The sequence below is a fragment of the Argopecten irradians genome, chromosome 13 (genome assembly GCF_041381155.1).
Source record: "Argopecten irradians isolate NY chromosome 13, Ai_NY, whole genome shotgun sequence".
Taxonomy (NCBI): domain Eukaryota; kingdom Metazoa; phylum Mollusca; class Bivalvia; order Pectinida; family Pectinidae; genus Argopecten; species Argopecten irradians.
In genome coordinates this window covers 7,407,210-7,424,521 of record NC_091146.1, presented here as the reverse complement: position 1 = coordinate 7,424,521, position 17,312 = coordinate 7,407,210, and the positions used below count along the sequence as shown (strand labels likewise).

Genomic DNA, 17,312 nt, shown 5'->3' with positions numbered 1-17,312 from the left:
TCAGCCAAATCGCACCGGTAGAACTTGAGAAGAAGTTCAAAATGTGCTTTCAAGATGGCGGCTTTGGCGGCCATCTTGGATTTCGGATCGACCCGAAAAATAACAACACTTTGTCGGGACCATGTCAGGATCATTTCATGCAAGTTTCAGCCTAATTGCACCGGTAGAACTTGAGAAGAAGTTCAAAATGTGCTTTCAAGATGGCGGCTGTGGCGGCCATTTTGAATTTCGGATCGACCCGAAAAATAACAACACTTTGTCGGGACCATGGCAGGATCATTTCATGCAAGTTTCAGCAAAAACGCACTGGTAGAACTTGAGAAGAAGTTCAAAATGTGAAAAGTTAACGCACGGCGCACGGCGGACGGCGCACGGTGCACGGCGCACGGCGGACGACGACGGACGAAACACGACGACTATAGGTCATCCTAACCCTTCGGGTCAGATGACCTAAAAATGCAATATTGTTGAAATACATATTCATTTGTTTTCTAACAAATTCACCGTTGGTACATTGAAAAGAGGGGTTTTTTTGCTTCAAAAGGGTCCTACAAAACTAAAGCATGTACATTTATGTTTTATTGGGAAAGTTTTACATGCCAATACTTATATGTATAATTGAGATTAAAATTTAAAAGCAAACGTAACAAAATAAACTTTTAAAATTTTCAAAAACTTAATAGAATGTCAAAATATACATTACAAACATTAAAGGTGCACAAATACTGAGGATTTCAGCACATCAACAATACCATACCAGGTATTTGAAAAAAAACTTTGTCTCATGGAAACGAGTGCATGTATCATATTAGCCTATAAGATATGTAAAATCCTAGGTCTATGCTAAATGAAGTATTGCATTACTCAGCAATCAGTTTCTAGGAAATAACTTTCAGGTAGATAACTTTCTGACGCGGCTGTCCCTCCACGATACTATCCACAGCTGTCATACACTCAGGCTGATCATACACAATCTCCATGATGGTACTCTGTTCCCTCGGCTCGGTTCCCTGAGGGATCTGACTGATATACTCCGAACTCAGTGTAGAACTGCCGCACTGAACAACATCAGAGATTTCCTGTATCAAACTGGAGTTCTGCACTTCTCCTGTGATCTGATGTATGAAGCCTGCATCGTGAACTTCCTCTGTAATTTGCTGGATAAATTCTGTGCCCCCTATCGTCTCCTCCTCAGGCATCTCCTGTAGATAGTCAACATGTACTGTCTGACCTGCTTGTTTCACTGCTATATCACTGTACTCGATTTTCGAAGCCCTGTCTCGTTTCTTTTTACCATTGCCCTCGCTTTTCACTAAGGTATGATTAAATTCACTGTGATCCTCTCCCCCTCTATTCACTATATAGTGGGTACCCTCCACAATAGTCTCCTCGTCGATGTCCATCTCCATACACTTATCCCTATGTTTCCTTGTACGGAGATGTCGTCCCCATTTGCTACGTGACGACACTTCACATTTACACAACAGACAGGTATGAACTCCCTCCTTATTGTGAACTGTACGGATGTGGCGGTTCAAAACAGATGAATTGTAATAGCTACGGTGACAGAACTGGCAGGGGAATGGTCGTTGGTCAGTATGCGTGACTATGTGACGTTCATACATTTGCTTAGAACCACAGAGTTTGCCACATATATCACACTGCCGAACTTTGAACTTAAGAGAACTAATGTCATGTGCGGTTAAGTGAATACTGACCATGTGATTGTTCAGACCGTCAGTGCTGCGGAACTTCTGACCACACTTGTTACACTGATACCTTGATTCCTTGACGTGAATTCTCTTGTGACGACGAAGAGTTTCCTTCAGTTTGAAAAACACTGTCCACAGATCTCGCACTGATGGGACTTGACACCGCTGTGTACCGGCATGTGCCCCAGGAGGTTCATTCTGGTACGGAAACTTTTGTTACAGATATCACAGGTCCAAGGACGCAAGTCTTTGTGCCATGCCACATGCATGGACAGGGAATGTTTAGAATTTAACATCTTACCACATATATCACACACATACTTCCGTGACTTGGCTCTGTAGTGCTTGTTCTCGTGTTCGGTACAAGTAACGCCATCTGGACATTCTTTGTCGCAGACTTTACACATTATCCCCCCTTGATCTGGGTGTTTCTCCTTCAAATGCTCTGTTAATGATCTCTGTTCGGTGAAGAGTCCACAACAGAAGCGACAGACATTGTAACGCTCATGATGAGTGTCTACCAGATGCCTCTGTAAGTATCGGGTCTCCACAAAACATTTCCCGCACAGGTGACAGCGGTACAACTCGGAGGCTGTGTGAATTGCCATATGCCTGGATAATTGGGAAGCACTTGCGTACGGCCGGCGACAAATTTTACAAAAGTGTTGTCCATCGTCGTCTTTATCATACAGTCCTCGCACATCTTTATGACACTTGGTACAGATGATACTAGGAACATCCATATCAGGTGTAGGGTTGACAGATTCAACAAGAGATATTCTCTGTTGATTTTACTTTATCCTGTACAAGATCAGCAGTCTGTTCTGAAGATTCCATGATTCTCTCAGAAGACGGAGCCTCACCTGTAGAATTAATTGTGTCAGATGGAATGTTGTCTTTTTGAGTATTTGTAGATCCATTTTTATCTGCTACAAAGCTTTTCTTTATCATGCTTTCCTTGAAAAATGCAACTGTGCCACAACTCAGTTTGACTCTAACACTGTCCGGCTCTATCACGTCCTGTTTGTGATTGTCGCTGTTAACCTGGATTATCCCCCCTTGGCTAGAGGCATGTCTCCTGTTGTCGGAATCACTGATCTCATCAGACACAGAATTGTTATTTTGCATGTTCCTCACAAAGATGTTCTCTTTATCCCCAGATGTTGTTGTTATTTTAAGAGTTGCCTCCCCTTCACATTTCAGCGTGGTCTTACAGAAGCGTCTGTGGGTGCGGTAATCGTCGTAGTTTTGGTAACTGTGTTTACAAACCTGACAGTCGATTGGTCCATTCACTTTATGATGTCGCACCAAGTGATTTACCCGTTCCCAGTCATGACAAAATTCACTCTTGCATATGTTGCATATAAATGCAGATGACGGTCCCAGCTTGTGTCGCTGGTAATGCCGTAAAAAGGCAATGGAGGACAAAAATGTTTTTGGGCAAATATCACAGGACAGCACCTCCTGCCCACCTGTTATAGTACTTTTGATATCTAACTTAATCCCAGGACACAGACCATGCATCATGTGACGTCGTAATGTATATTTACTAGAAAACACAACATTACACGATTTACACGGAGTTGGAACTTTAACTCGCTGCTTGGTTTTTGTGGTACGTGATGTGTCCCAGCTCTCCTCATCAGAGTCTTCCTTTTCTTCTTTGATTTTTATAATATGCACCTCGTCTGTTACTTTGTTGTTTTTAACTACGTCTTCTGAATTGGTTTCTATGGAGACCACAGATATATCTTCAGTCTCCTCTTCACCACCATCTTCTGCCACCTCTAATTTCATATCCGTAGTACATTTTAATTTTTTTGGTTTAGTACCATCATCCTGACTGTCCAACAGCCCCTTCTGGCTAACAAGACTAGTGTGCGACTGCTTCACAAGCTCCACTTTCTTTCCATTCCTCTTCACTCTGGAGCAGATTTTGTTTTTTAGATGCCTGTTCAATGTGCTGCGTCTTCTAAAATCTAAACTGCACCTCTCACACTTGTACTTTAGACTCTGTGTAGTCGAATCCATGTCCTCCTTCTTGGAAATGGACACTTTCTTTGAGGGTAATCTAGCTGAAGGTGAATAATCGTTATCGGCGACATAGTCATCATCATTATCATCATCATTATATTCATCAATGTCATCTTCATCAGTTAAATCTTTCAGAGATACAGTTTCACTTTGATCTAGTTTAGATGTACTTTTACCACGAGTTGTCTCGGACATTTTCTTGGTCGAAGCAGAATTCTCCACTTTTTTATTACTAGGGATCTCAGACTTTTGTTTTCCAGCAGAGGGTGTCTCCAAGTTTTTATTAACACCTGAAGATATCACAGACTTCATCTTTTTCCACGGACTTTCCTTTTCTTCGCTTTTGTCAACAACAGTTATTTTTCTACCTGTTTTAATATTACTTTCCTTCACAGAACCGACAAGTTTCTCTATTGGTTTAGAAGTTTTCCCATTCTCATTGCTCTTTCTGAAGTTTGTTTCATACAGTTTAAGCTTGCTAGGTGTACACATTTTCCGTTTGGGTCGAGATCTGCCTTCAGGTTCTTCTGGAGTAGCAGCACTGACTTTAGTGTCAACTTCTTTGCTTGATCCTTCATCACATGTTAAAGAACTATCTGCATCTGAAAAGAAAATCAATAAAGTGAAATTTAATTTGACAATAGGTATTCGTTATCAGAAAAATAACATAAAAAAGTGGTCAAAATGTATATATAACAAAAACTTAGGCTCTATTTTAGATATATAAGCCCTGACCATGAATAGACTTTTTTGCACTTTCCATATAAATTTGACCCAAAACATTTAACTAGAATTTGGCCTAAATTTACCAGCTGAAAATAATGTAGCCCTGTGTGTAGTGACCACCAATTATTATACATTTTACCTGGGCTCACGCTAGCTTTCCAGTTTGCTTAGCAAAAATTGCGAAAATTAGTCTGTTCTCTTAAGCAAATAAGTATTTCATTTAGCAAATTGTGTATCACACCATTTCTTAATGAAAACTATTAAATCACTTAATGTAGTGTATGCATCAAATGAAAAAGCACTGTCTTTTGTAACTTGGTATTACTTCAACATTAAAATATATATGGTACAGTAACTGATCAACTGTTTTAGACATGCTTATTAAAGCAATGTCGCTGAAAAAAAGGGTATACAGCTAAAGCATATTCAAAGAAAAAGCCAGTGATTTTCTTACTCAATAATTTCAGGGGCCTGCACCTTTTTAATTGGGAAATTTACATAGTATTTTTCTTGAAATATGTACATGTATACAGTCGAAACTCGTTATCTCAAAATCGCTTGAGTCGAAATTCCGGTTGAGTCAAATTAATTTTCAAGTCCCATTTTTTGTCCTTCTTTGTGTATGTATTTTAAGATCGGATGACTCGAAACTCCGGTTGTGTCAAAGTCAATTCCTGGTCCCTAGAACGGATATTCAGCAAAAAAATAGTCGCTATCTCGAATCTAATTTTAGTCAAAATTTTAAATAAAAAAAAACCAACAACAATTACGTAAATATAACAGGGATACAAACAATTGAAATTCACCTGTGGTTTGTCGTAACACATGATTGGTTTACCTGCACATATCGCGATCAGTATATGCAGATTCAGGCCTATGGGAACACACTACAACAATGACTGCTAATAAATAATTGTTTAATAATCCTCTTAAGTCTGGCTTCCTAATTAGTGTCACTTTACAATTGTGACTTACCTGTACATAAACATGACGCATGTTTACACAATCACACTCAGCATGGCTGGATCAGCGTGGCTGATCATGACCGGAAGCGTGTTCGTTTAGGAATCATTAGAAAGGAAAGTGTTTGTTTGTATGGAATGTTGATAGTGCAAAATTAAGTTAAAGAGAGTAACTTGGTATCTTTAATCATTATTTTATGATCTTGAATTTAATTGACAAAGACATTGAAAATACACTGGGTATAAATATATTTATCTATTTATCCATTCAAAGCTACTCTTGGCCATGTATTTCAGAACTACATTTGTGACAGTGTATAAATATATATCTTTATCTATTTATCCTTTCAAAGCTACTCTTGGCCATGTATTTCAGAACAACATTTGTGACAGTGTGAAGACTAGATACCTAGTAAATTTATTATAATCCTATATCATTTTGATTTGTCATTGTTCTGCTGGATAAACCCTAATTAGACTCATGTTATGAAACCTTTACTGATTTTAAATTTGTTCTTTTTTATTTAAATTTCAGCTCGCAACTCCCATATCACCCAAATCGCTGGAGTTTGTGGAGAAGATATGTGGAGTACATTTGTTATTCCAAAACTTCCCATCAGTACTGCTGCAGTCAATGTAACAGGCCTTACTCTGAAGAATGGGAAGCTATTTCACCATGGTAAACCAGTACAGGCTGTAACAGTGTCAAAGGCTATATAGATGACCTGTTAGATTTCATTCAGCGGCAAAGTGCACCTATTTACCTTGTAGGACACAACATAAAGATCTTTGACTGTCCTTTGCTTTTTAATACGTTAGAAGCCTGTGGAAAATTGTCAAGTTTCCTGGAACATTCAGAAATTCGAGGTTTTATTGATACAAAGCTACTTTTCAGGATCGCCACGCCTGGATTGGAGTCATATACTCAAGAAAACATTGTGAAACACGTTACTGGTAACGAATATGATGCACACGATGCATCAGCAGATGTTGTTGCTCTTCGGGACTTATTCATGGCAAGTAAAATTAGCATCGGCGATGGTTCCTTTCAGAAGGCAACATTTTCCGTTCAGGGGTGCTATCGATACCCATGAACATGGTAAACGTGTGAGAACAAACATGCCATCACTACAGCCCCTGATATCTGCAAGTGTTGGAATGGCGAGGCGAATGGCAGGCAGCAACCTGAATATTCATCATGTGAAAGTGGCACACAAGAGAGGAGGAACTGAGGGTGTGCGTAAGGTGTTCACTGAAACATGTGGAAAAGGTGTCAGAGTAACAAAATCAAGGAAAATCATTGATTCTGTGTCACAGTGGATGGAAAGAAATCAAAATGAAAGCTAAGATAACATTACAATGTGTGCAAATGATAAAGCTAAAATGTACATATAAGTTGTAATGTAAGACACATATTACTGTATGTTTGTATATTTGTGCAGTGAGAAACTTACTATTGACATTTTACTCTTTGGTACTTCTTAGCAGAGGAAAAATGTGAACTTGCATATTTGTTAATTTCTAACAATAAGGTACATTATATATACATTGTAAGTTATTTCATTTGTCAATCTTTCCAATTTATTTTGATAGTTAATTTCACGTGAATGAACATGAATGCAAATATTTGAAAATTTATTGAGCGGTGTTTGCTATAATGTTTTGTTGCAGGCATTATCCCATAATTGTATTCATCATTAAATTTAATAAGATTGATTTAAAATTATATAACAGGTTGCCTTTCACAACAGTTTATTTCAAAATCTTATCTTTATAGAAAAGCAAAAAAAAAATTTAAAAAAAATCTTAAGTTTATTGGACAAAGGGAGATAATTTAACTTAAATTAATTTAAAATTATTTTTCAGCAGTATTCATGTACAGTCAAACCTCGATGATTCGAACTTCGATGAATCGAATTTCTCGTTGTATCGAACTTTTTGTCTGGTCCCGAATTTCTTCACTATATAACATTACTAACTAACCCATGTATGAATCAAAGTTTTATGAATCGAAGTTCTCGATGTATCGAACTTTTTTCATGGACCATTTGTTATAGCATCATAGGTAACTGACACTCGATGATTCGAATAAAAATTTACCTGTACAGATCAGGTGTTCGCCGATACCCCGCGGTATGCTGTCACAATACAGCCTGTACATTATTGTAGCTGTGTCGCGACGGCCCCTTCGCCGAACAATAGGGATTATGACAGCTTGTGTTGCTAGCCTGATATCATCAAGATAATTAATATCACTAATCAGGCCGATACCGTGTGCTTTGTTTTTACAAGCTGCGTTATTTAAATCGTTAGTACGGCAAAGATACAGTTAGTCGTTCTTGATGTTCGCCGCAGCCATTGGTAGCGGTTTGTAGAATTTATGGAACGGTAAATAGAGAGCCACATTATTAGTAACTCATACTCAAAACTGGTACATTGCACAACTTTGGCATAAATACTGGAGCAAATCAATTATTCTAAATTTTTGTAGGAGTTGTAGCGCTTTCGGTTCCTTCTTTTTAGTTTCGTTTTTACAACGTGTTTTCGTTTTTATATTCATTCCGTAATATTAACCATCGCTTAAATAGTCACCAAACGAACAGTTGTACATGGGTTAGGCCTAATACACGTAAGTCTTAGCAATACATGTGATTAATTGCATACTTCGTTTTTTTTTTTTTTTTTTTGCTTGTGGTAAATACAATGATTATAAAGTTAACGGAACGGAGACGACATGTACACAACTACCACAGTTGGTCATGGTTAAAAAAAAAAACCATCGGTCTAATTTCAACCACGAATAATTCGAAGTCTCGATGTTTCGAAGTTTTTCTGACGGTCCCTTGAACTTCGATACATCGAGGTTTGACTGTACTTATTTTTATTTTTTTCATAATGATAATCCAAACTAGATCATCTGAATAATTCTTAAAATAAAAAATGTTATTTATGACGCTCATTCATAATATTATTGTCATTATAGCAATTTTCTGTAAAATGGTCAAGGGAGGTAACTTTTATCGAAAATAACTTTTATTTTTAGTTCACGGACCTATAGTTTTCTTTATCTTTTTATTTGTGGCATTAAAAGTTCTACCTTTATGCAAAGTATGAAAAAAAGTTTAATACAAGATTTTATTTTTTTTTGTTGATATTTTGGAACATTTTTTATTGATGAAGTAACATATTTGTTTTCAGATTTGGAGTCAAAATTCTGTTTTGATTTTGATTTAAAAAAATGTTTGCCTATATATTTTGTAAATATAGACTAAAATTGAAATAATTAAATAAACAATACAAAGTGAACATTTAATTTGTAAAAATAAATACTATTTTATTTGGAAAGGTATTTTTTTGGGGGATTTTTTTTTGTAAAAATAAGATTTAAGACTTGTGTTTTTTCTATTGGACATTGCGAAAAAAACGAGCACACAGACATATCATTTTTTTCGCATTTTTTATTATGTCATGAACCCATCTTTCAAAAAAACCATATAAGAAAAAAAGTTTAATAGAGGAAAATTTGACTTCTCAGAGGAGTACATCCTTAACAAACCCACAATGCTTACATATTTAACTAGTCGTTGCAGATGTATTAGACTACTAGTATCTTAGTCATACAATGTATTTCTTTGTTGGAAATAAAGAAATCTACTTTTGTTTCATTTACCATAAATTATATTAACCAGTAGAAACGGAGAGTGTAGTCTGCTCACGGTAGGTGAAAACTATTGTTTATTTTACTATTTTGAAATAGCATTAAATTCTGAAATAAGAAAGATGCTTGTTTTTATTTGTTCAGGTACTATATTCCGTATAAGTTTGATGTATGAACCATTGAAGACAGTATACATATACCACCGGGAAATCAGGGTGCATGCCTATTATCGTGACGATCATATTATCGCAATTCATTTTTTTTTTATTTACAAATGTATTTTAAAAAAATCCCAAAACATCTGAAAACATACAATGTATAACTAAAAAGATTCAATACAAACCTTATAAGTTGGAAAATCACCATAATATGCTGATCACGGTAAAAGGCATGTGCCGACTGTCATAAGATATAAGGACTGTTGAAAACCACGTTCTGACCAAACCTAATGGCATTTCGTTTGAGTCGAATTCCGGATGAGTCGAATTAATTTCGTTGGTCCGTTGAATTTCAAGATAACGAGTTTCGACTGTATTTTACAGTTTTTCTTTATTTGGGAAAATATTTATATGAAATTGGGAATTTACAGCAAAATTTCTCTAGGGGAAGGGGCCTTTATTCGGCCCCGAATGTGCCTAAAAAAATCACTGAAAGTATTTGATAAGCGACAGTAGGGAAAGTGAATTATTGTGCATAAAAATGTCATCGATGTTGGAGCTCCGGTCAGCGTGATTGGATATTGGGCGAGTGGAAAAAACCTTCTGCAATTTTTGCAAATTAGGATGAATTTATTTTCGCAATTAGCCAGATAGATCTGTTAATAATGAAAAATGCAATGGGTAGCGTGAGCCCAGATTTAACAAAATTACTCACTGAATCAGGCCCCAGTTTCACAAACATTCCATAACTTTACAAGAACTTTGATTCAGGAAAAAATCTTCCTGAACTTCTATAATGCATGCTTTCCTTTGAAAGTTTTAAGTTAAAGAATTTTCTGATAAATGTACGTGAAACTGGGCTTTGGTCATTCTCTTTTAGATCTAGAGTTTCTCTTTTAGATCTAGAGTTTGACTTTAACTATTTACTTTAACTTCATTATCATTAGACTACTGTATATACTGTAATTTTGAAATTGTGGATACATACATATATGTGTGTGCTTACCATCCAAACCTTCTTCCTTTACAGCCACAGTGACAGTTGAGTATAAATCTATAAAACAAATAATTAGGTCACATTATAAATCATATACAGAAAATACTGGCATCTAACGTCATAATTAGTTGATTCTGAAATGATATACATACCGTAATACAGTCCATATCATTAAAGGGAGATAATTCAAACATTTTTGTTTCATACAAGTTTTCTTTTTTCACTAATAACATATCAGGTGCTTCAATTTAGTTTGCAGGTCAAGTGTTCTACAAAACTAAAACTTCTTTCTTACATTGATTAAAGGGACAATTCAATGAGGCTAATTACGTTACATAACCACGAAACAAAATATGACATTACGGTATTGTTCAACATTCCTTATGAAACATATAACAAAAAGTATGACAAATTTCACGACGTGGTTAAGTATTTTGATTGATATTGTTGAAATTCCAAATCGTTGATCAATACGATTAAGCAACATGTATGATGTTCCCATACCCGAGCCAAAGTCACATATGTAAAACAAATATAATACATAACCACAGAGGAGGTGATGAAATTATTTTTAGACAAGAACATACTTCTTATAAGGCAAACACACTACTGTAAGAACAATTTGAGTAGTTCTAGGCAAAAATTTATTTACTACACTGACAAGGGCCAGAGTTCAGCATACAAATTGAAAACATCCGACCACTATGTGTAATTGCGGACAGTAAGCGAGTTTGAACATTTCACATACATTTCACTACAGTGGGCTTATCTTGCATATCACAGTAAAACCAACTAATTTTTTTTTCTTCTAATGTTCTCTTAGACTGAATTGTCCCTTTAAGCAGAAGTTTTGAAGAAGAGGCGTGGCATCCATTTTGAATCACAAACTTTTTTAAATAATATCATTCCACAAATAATAAAAAAAAAATATTTTTAGGGGTAAATGATAATGAGTAAAAGGTTTATATTTGAGATAATATGTTACTAAGCTACTGTAAAAAAAAGACATGTTGTTCCAAGGACATTTAAAAACATCGTGAGTGGTAAAACAAGTTAATGAGTAAGGAACAAATGGACAAATCTATCACAAACTGACCAGAACAAAACTTCCTGAATTCCTCTGCCAACTGAGGCTGGGTTCGCATAAACAACAAAGAATTCTTTGTTCCTAATGTACAGCATGCTGTGCCTTTATCTGTCACACTCAGAAACAAACAATCATCACCGGTACTCTGTAGCTTCTGGCACTGAAAACAATAGAAAAGAAGTAGCATGATGATTGATCTAGTAAGAATAAATATCTGACATGAACAGAACCCATACACTTCTTACATTGATTTGGGGAAGAGCGAGGTACACTTGTATAGTCAAGTTGAGATTTGCATGCATATGACTGCAGACAACCTTAATGTCATAATTCTTACACCTGTTTCCCTCTGCTAATGGTTATTTTAAGCACAACAATTCATAATTAATTCCAAAGTCAGAAGAAAAAAACATTATTTTCTACCCAATCCGACAAAGATATCTGCACTTTCAGTGTGGGTAGGATTTCTCTGTCTTACCGAGGGCAAGCTTAAGAGAGTCTGAGAGTAGTATTCACGTGCACAGCAGTCAAATTCTCAGCAAGTCTCAGGTAATTAGACAGTCTTGAATCTTCTCCTCGGTTAGAGATTTCTTTCCTTTTCCTGTCCTACCCTCAAGGTAGGAAAAGATCATATTACTCTTGACATTTAGTAATAGTTAAGTTTGACAGCATCAATTGCAGTATTAATTAAGCATTCTGCAAGCTTTCGATCTTTCCAAATTACCTGAGTTATTTACCCTTAAATTGGTATACAAGTTGGTTGAGACAGCATTATGTTTTGGGTTTTGTTAGTTAATGTCCTTTTACATTCATGTATTATAAAGGAGGTGCCAGGTTTGTTTGTGGAGGAAAGCCAAGGTCCCCAGAGAAAAACCACCGAGCATCAGTCAGTTCCTGGCACTTGCCCCACATGGGATTCGAACTTGCGACCCAGAGGTCAGAGGTGATAGAAGGCTTTGTTTTGTAATATGTCAAGACATCTTAACCACTAGGCCATCCCGGCCCCTGTTTTTATGGGTTTTTTTTGTCTGTTTTTTTATTTTGGTTTTTTTTTTGTTACGTTTTGTTTCTTTTCTTTTATATAGAAAGAAAAAACAACATAACAATCAATACAGTACCTACCTTCGCTACAAGGACAAATATATTATAATTTCAGAATACAAATACAGAATATGATTCATATCTAAACATTATTTGTAAAGCAATGCAAAATGGAGATCTACTTGATGATGAAATATTGTATATATATATATATTATAGGCCTGGGTATTGGAAGGTCTAAAATGATACGATACGTATTGAAAATACACTGAAACAATACACGATACGTATTGAGCATATACTGGACCTCTTTTTTCAAATTTAGTCGACCATTGTGTTTTGAATATTGTGATGATAAAAGACAATTTTTATAAAACATTCTATAACCTGGCAAAAACCTACCAAACATTTTATTTGGTTCACCATCTGTGTTGATTTATTTCTGTCAATTCGTATTCTTAGCTATGAAAAGACATTTCTAATCCATCTAGATGACACAGATGCTTTGAACACTTCCTTTTGATTGAAATGCTCTTTACTTGAATGATGTTTAAGAATAAATTTTGCTTGGAATTTCCTCTTTCTATAATAAAAACAGTAGGTTGAGTTCTTAAAACGATACAGCGATATACTGCATGTTTGCGTATCAATATTCGATAAGCTTATGAAAACCGATATGTATCGGTATATCAATATATTGATCCAGCCCTAATATATTATATATATATATACTTACAACTCCTTGAATAGTTTCCCTGATGGGATCTCCCTGACTTACATCTGCTGCCATCTTGTTTAAATATTTCTACAAAGATTGAAAATGAAAAATTGTTAGATGTAAAGGAGTTGTACAACAATTTTATCCAATTTTTTGTAAAGTTTGGTTGACAAGCACATATGGTACATGTAGCTATGCATGTATGGAATCATATTGGTCTCTTAAAATGAGCCACTTTCACTCTATGTAGGTTTATTCGAACAAAAGTCTAAGAGCATATCAATTAAAACAAAATGTAACTATAATATTTACATGAACTTGCCTTTTATCCCATTAACAATCAACGGTCAACCAACAGAAAACTGCCCAATAATTATATATATATATATATATATTATAATTATCTAGTGTACACTATGTCTGTATGCAGGAGTGCTGCAGGTGCACCCCACACTTTTGACACCCCACACTTTTGGTACACCCCACACTTTTGACAGGTACACCCCACACTTTTGACAGGAGTACTGCAGGTGCACCCCACACTTTTGACAGGAGTGCTGCAGGTACACCCCACACTTTTGACAGGTACACCCCACACTTTTGACAGGTACACCCCACACTTTTGACAGGTGCACCCCACACTTTTGACAGGAGTGCTGCAGGTACACCCCACCCCACACTTTTGACAGGAGTACTGCAGGTGCACCCCACACTTTTGACAGGAGTACTGCAGGTGCACCCCACAGGTACACCCACACTTTTGACAGGACCACATTTGTACCCAACTTTTGACAGGTGCCCCACACTTTTGACAGGTACACCCCACACTTTTGACAGGTACACCCACACTTTTGACAGGTACACCCCACACTTTTGACAGGTACACCCCACACTTTTGACAGGTACACCCCACACTTTTGACAGGTACACCCACACCCACACACTTTTGACAGGTACACCCCACACTTTTGACAGGTACACCCCACACTTTTGACAGGTACACCCCACACTTTTGACAGGTACACCCCACACTTTTGACAGGTACACCCACACTTTTGACAGGTACACCCCCACACTTTTGACAGGTACACCCCACACTTTTGACAGGTACACCCCACACTTTTGACAGGTACACCCCACACTTTTGACAGGTACACCCCACACTTTTGACAGGTACACCCCACACTTTTGACAGGTACACCCCACACTTTTGACAGGTACACCCCACACTTTTGACAGGTACACCCCACACTTTTGACAGGTACACCCCACACTTTTGACAGGTACACCCCACACTTTTGACAGGTACACCCCACACTTTTGACAGGTACACCCCACTTTGCAGGTACACTTTTGACAGGTGCACCCCACCTTTTGACAGGTACACCCCACACTTTTGACAGGTACACCCCACACTTTTGACAGGTACACCCACACTTTTGACAGGTACACCCCACACTTTTGACAGGTACACCCCACACTTTTGACAGGAGTCTGCACACCCCACACTTTTGACAGGTACTGCAGGTCACCCCACACTTTTGACAGGTACACACCCACACTTTTGACAGGTACACCCCACACTTTTGACAGGTCACCCCACACTTTTGACTGCAGTACACCCCACACTTTTGACAGGTACACCCCCACACTTTTGACAGGTACACCCCACACTTTTGACAGGAACTGACAGGTGCACCCCACACTTTTGACAGGAGTGCTGCAGGTACACCCCACACTTTTGACAGGTACACCCCACACTTTTGACAGGTACACCCCACACTTTTGACAGGTACACCCCACACTTTTGACAGGTGCACCCCACACTTTTGACAGGTACTGCACACCCCACACTTTTGACAGGTACACCCCACACTTTTGACAGGTACACCCCACACTTTTGACAGGTACACCCCACACTTTTGACAGGTACACCCCACACTTTTGACAGGTACACCCCACACTTTTGACAGGTACACCCCACACTTTTGACAGGTACACCCCACACTTTTGACAGGTACACCCCACACTTTTGACAGGTACACCCCACACTTTTGACAGGTACACCCCACACTTTTGACAGGTACACCCCACACTTTTGACAGGTACACCCCACACTTTTGACAGGTGCACCCACACTTTTGACAGGTACACCCCACACTTTTGACAGGTACACCCCCACACTTTTGACAGGTACACCCCACACTTTTGACAGGTACACCCCACACTTTTGACAGGTACACCCCACACTTTTGACAGGTACACCCCACACTTTTGACAGGTGCACCCCACACTTTTGACAGGTGCACCCCACACTTTTGACAGGTGCACCCCACACTTTTGACAGGTACACCCGCACACTTTTGACAGGTACAACCCACACTTTTGACAGGTACACCCCACACTTTTGACAGGACTGTGCTGGGCTATAGATCTGGTTACCAAAATTAACAATAACACTATATATATATATATAGCTAGAACATAATTAAACACTTCGAAAAATTATCAGCCACAAGTAAATGATGACCGTGTGTAATATAGATGTCGACACTGGCAGATCTTCCTGACTGACGTAGCCATCTACGATGGGAATCGGAGGCAATAAATAGCTATCAAATAGGGGGGAGGGCCGGGGCGTGCAATAAAATTGAGGCAGTCCCGCAGACGATTAGAGATTATATATAGTGCCTACGGCTGTAGATAATTCGTTACTTCACAGATTAAGGGCCCAGCTTGTAAGACCCCAGCATGTCCCCATCTCTCAACGGATAGATGTGCAATAGGAAAACACTAAATAATGATTACAGACAATTACCATGGAATATAGCAAAAAAAAAACATAAAGAATATGGAAAAATAGTACAATCAATCATATCTTAAATTGTAACATACTATACGTTAGCTACATTGTATAGTACACTGCTAAAGCGAAAAAAAAAAACAAAAAAGAATGAAAGTAAGTCAGAGGGTGATACATGTATATTTTCCACTACAACAGCTGATGCTAGAGAAAATCCACCAAAACAAATACTGGCAGCTGGCGACCAGTTCTTGCCAAGTATCAGTTCTCGCCGAGTACAAATTCTCGCCAAACACCAATTCTCTCCATCCCATATGTATTTGTATGGTCTAATATCACACATACTTGTTTACTGACACCATGTTAGTCCGCGCGGTAAAATTGACATAATAGTTGAATGAACCATTTTGGTTATGAAACTTCTTTTAAATTGAAAGTAAACTGAAAAGCTATTAAAAAACATTGAAATTTTGTTATCTTTTCAATTTTTTATAGGGACTATTTTTTATCACATTGAACTTGGCTGTTGAGGTTAAATGGCTGAAGCGGGAAATTCAAATGTTCAATCGCATCTAAATTATGTTTTACTTTGAACTAGAAAGTAAAATGTAAATATAACAATTAAAGGATTGTTAGATTGCATTTATTGGAGTTATAAATGCAATCTGTGTGGCAGATAAATATTCATAATGGGCGCTATTCTATTTATCTGCCACCTAGATTGCATTTATATCTCCAATAAATGCAATCTAACGATCCTTTAATTGTTAAAAAATTGTGTGAAAATCATAGATACACGTGATGGCGAGCGGTGTTACTCGGCGAGAAACTGGTCACCTGTCAGTACATGTACCGATACATGTAGCCTAAGTTAGGCTAAGTATCAAAAACCGACATACACTGTACAGTCTAGACGGTACACTTCAGTGTATCTTCTCACAGGCGTCTGCTTCTCTATTTTGTTTTCAAACCCAGACGCCTGTGATCCACTGGTACACGACATAAGTCATGATCAGTGTACCTCCATGCTAACCGCTTCCGAGTAAATTACTTTTGTTTTAAATGATTCTTTTAAAATTTTGAATTTATCCAAAATTAGGACTAACTTTTTATTCTACCACAATACGATAAACAGACGCCTGCAGGCAAAACTTGCATATTCATTCGACAATGTTCGAGACTCGAGAACATTTTGTCTGGTGTGCATAAGTCTAAGAAAATATACATTAAATAAAAGAAAAGTCATCAAAGCAATATTAATCGACATGCTTCCATTGACGATGTTTGTGTTGTAATACATACACTCAGTCGACTTCACAGTAGACGGAAAGAGATTTCGTGTGAACGTCCATTGAGGTTTGTATAATTGAGAAAAACGACAACTGTAGTTGACAATCCGGAAACTCCTAATTAAAT

At 37.4% G+C, this 17,312-nt stretch overlaps 1 protein-coding gene across 1 annotated transcript; it reads right to left on the bottom strand.

Moving 5' to 3' along the window:
• Positions 1–2,476: 2,476 nt before the first annotated feature.
• Positions 2,477–17,290, bottom strand: LOC138305569 (zinc finger protein 37-like). Its single transcript, XM_069245876.1, has 5 exons — positions 17,199–17,290; positions 13,112–13,180; positions 11,344–11,494; positions 10,257–10,304; positions 2,477–4,348 (listed from the first exon to the last, which is right to left on the bottom strand). Exons 2-5 carry the CDS (start codon positions 13,163–13,165, stop codon positions 2,478–2,480), a joined length of 2,124 nt encoding a protein of 707 aa, XP_069101977.1. The 5' UTR covers positions 13,166–13,180; positions 17,199–17,290; the 3' UTR covers position 2,477.
• Positions 17,291–17,312: the final 22 nt, after the last annotated feature.

Excerpts from the sequence above, each read along its gene's own strand:
- LOC138305569 (XM_069245876.1), bottom strand. The coding sequence starts at position 13,165 with ATGGCAGCAGATGTAAGTCAGGGAGATCCCATCAGGGAAACTATTCAA. Across the intron at positions 11,495-13,111 it reads GGGAAACTATTCAAGGAGTT|TGCCAGAAGCTACAGAGTAC; the intron begins GTAAGTATATAT and ends TATTGTTTTCAG. Across the intron at positions 4,349-10,256 it reads AAAGGAAGAAGGTTTGGATG|ATGCAGATAGTTCTTTAACA; the intron begins GTAAGCACACAC and ends TTTTCTTTTCAG.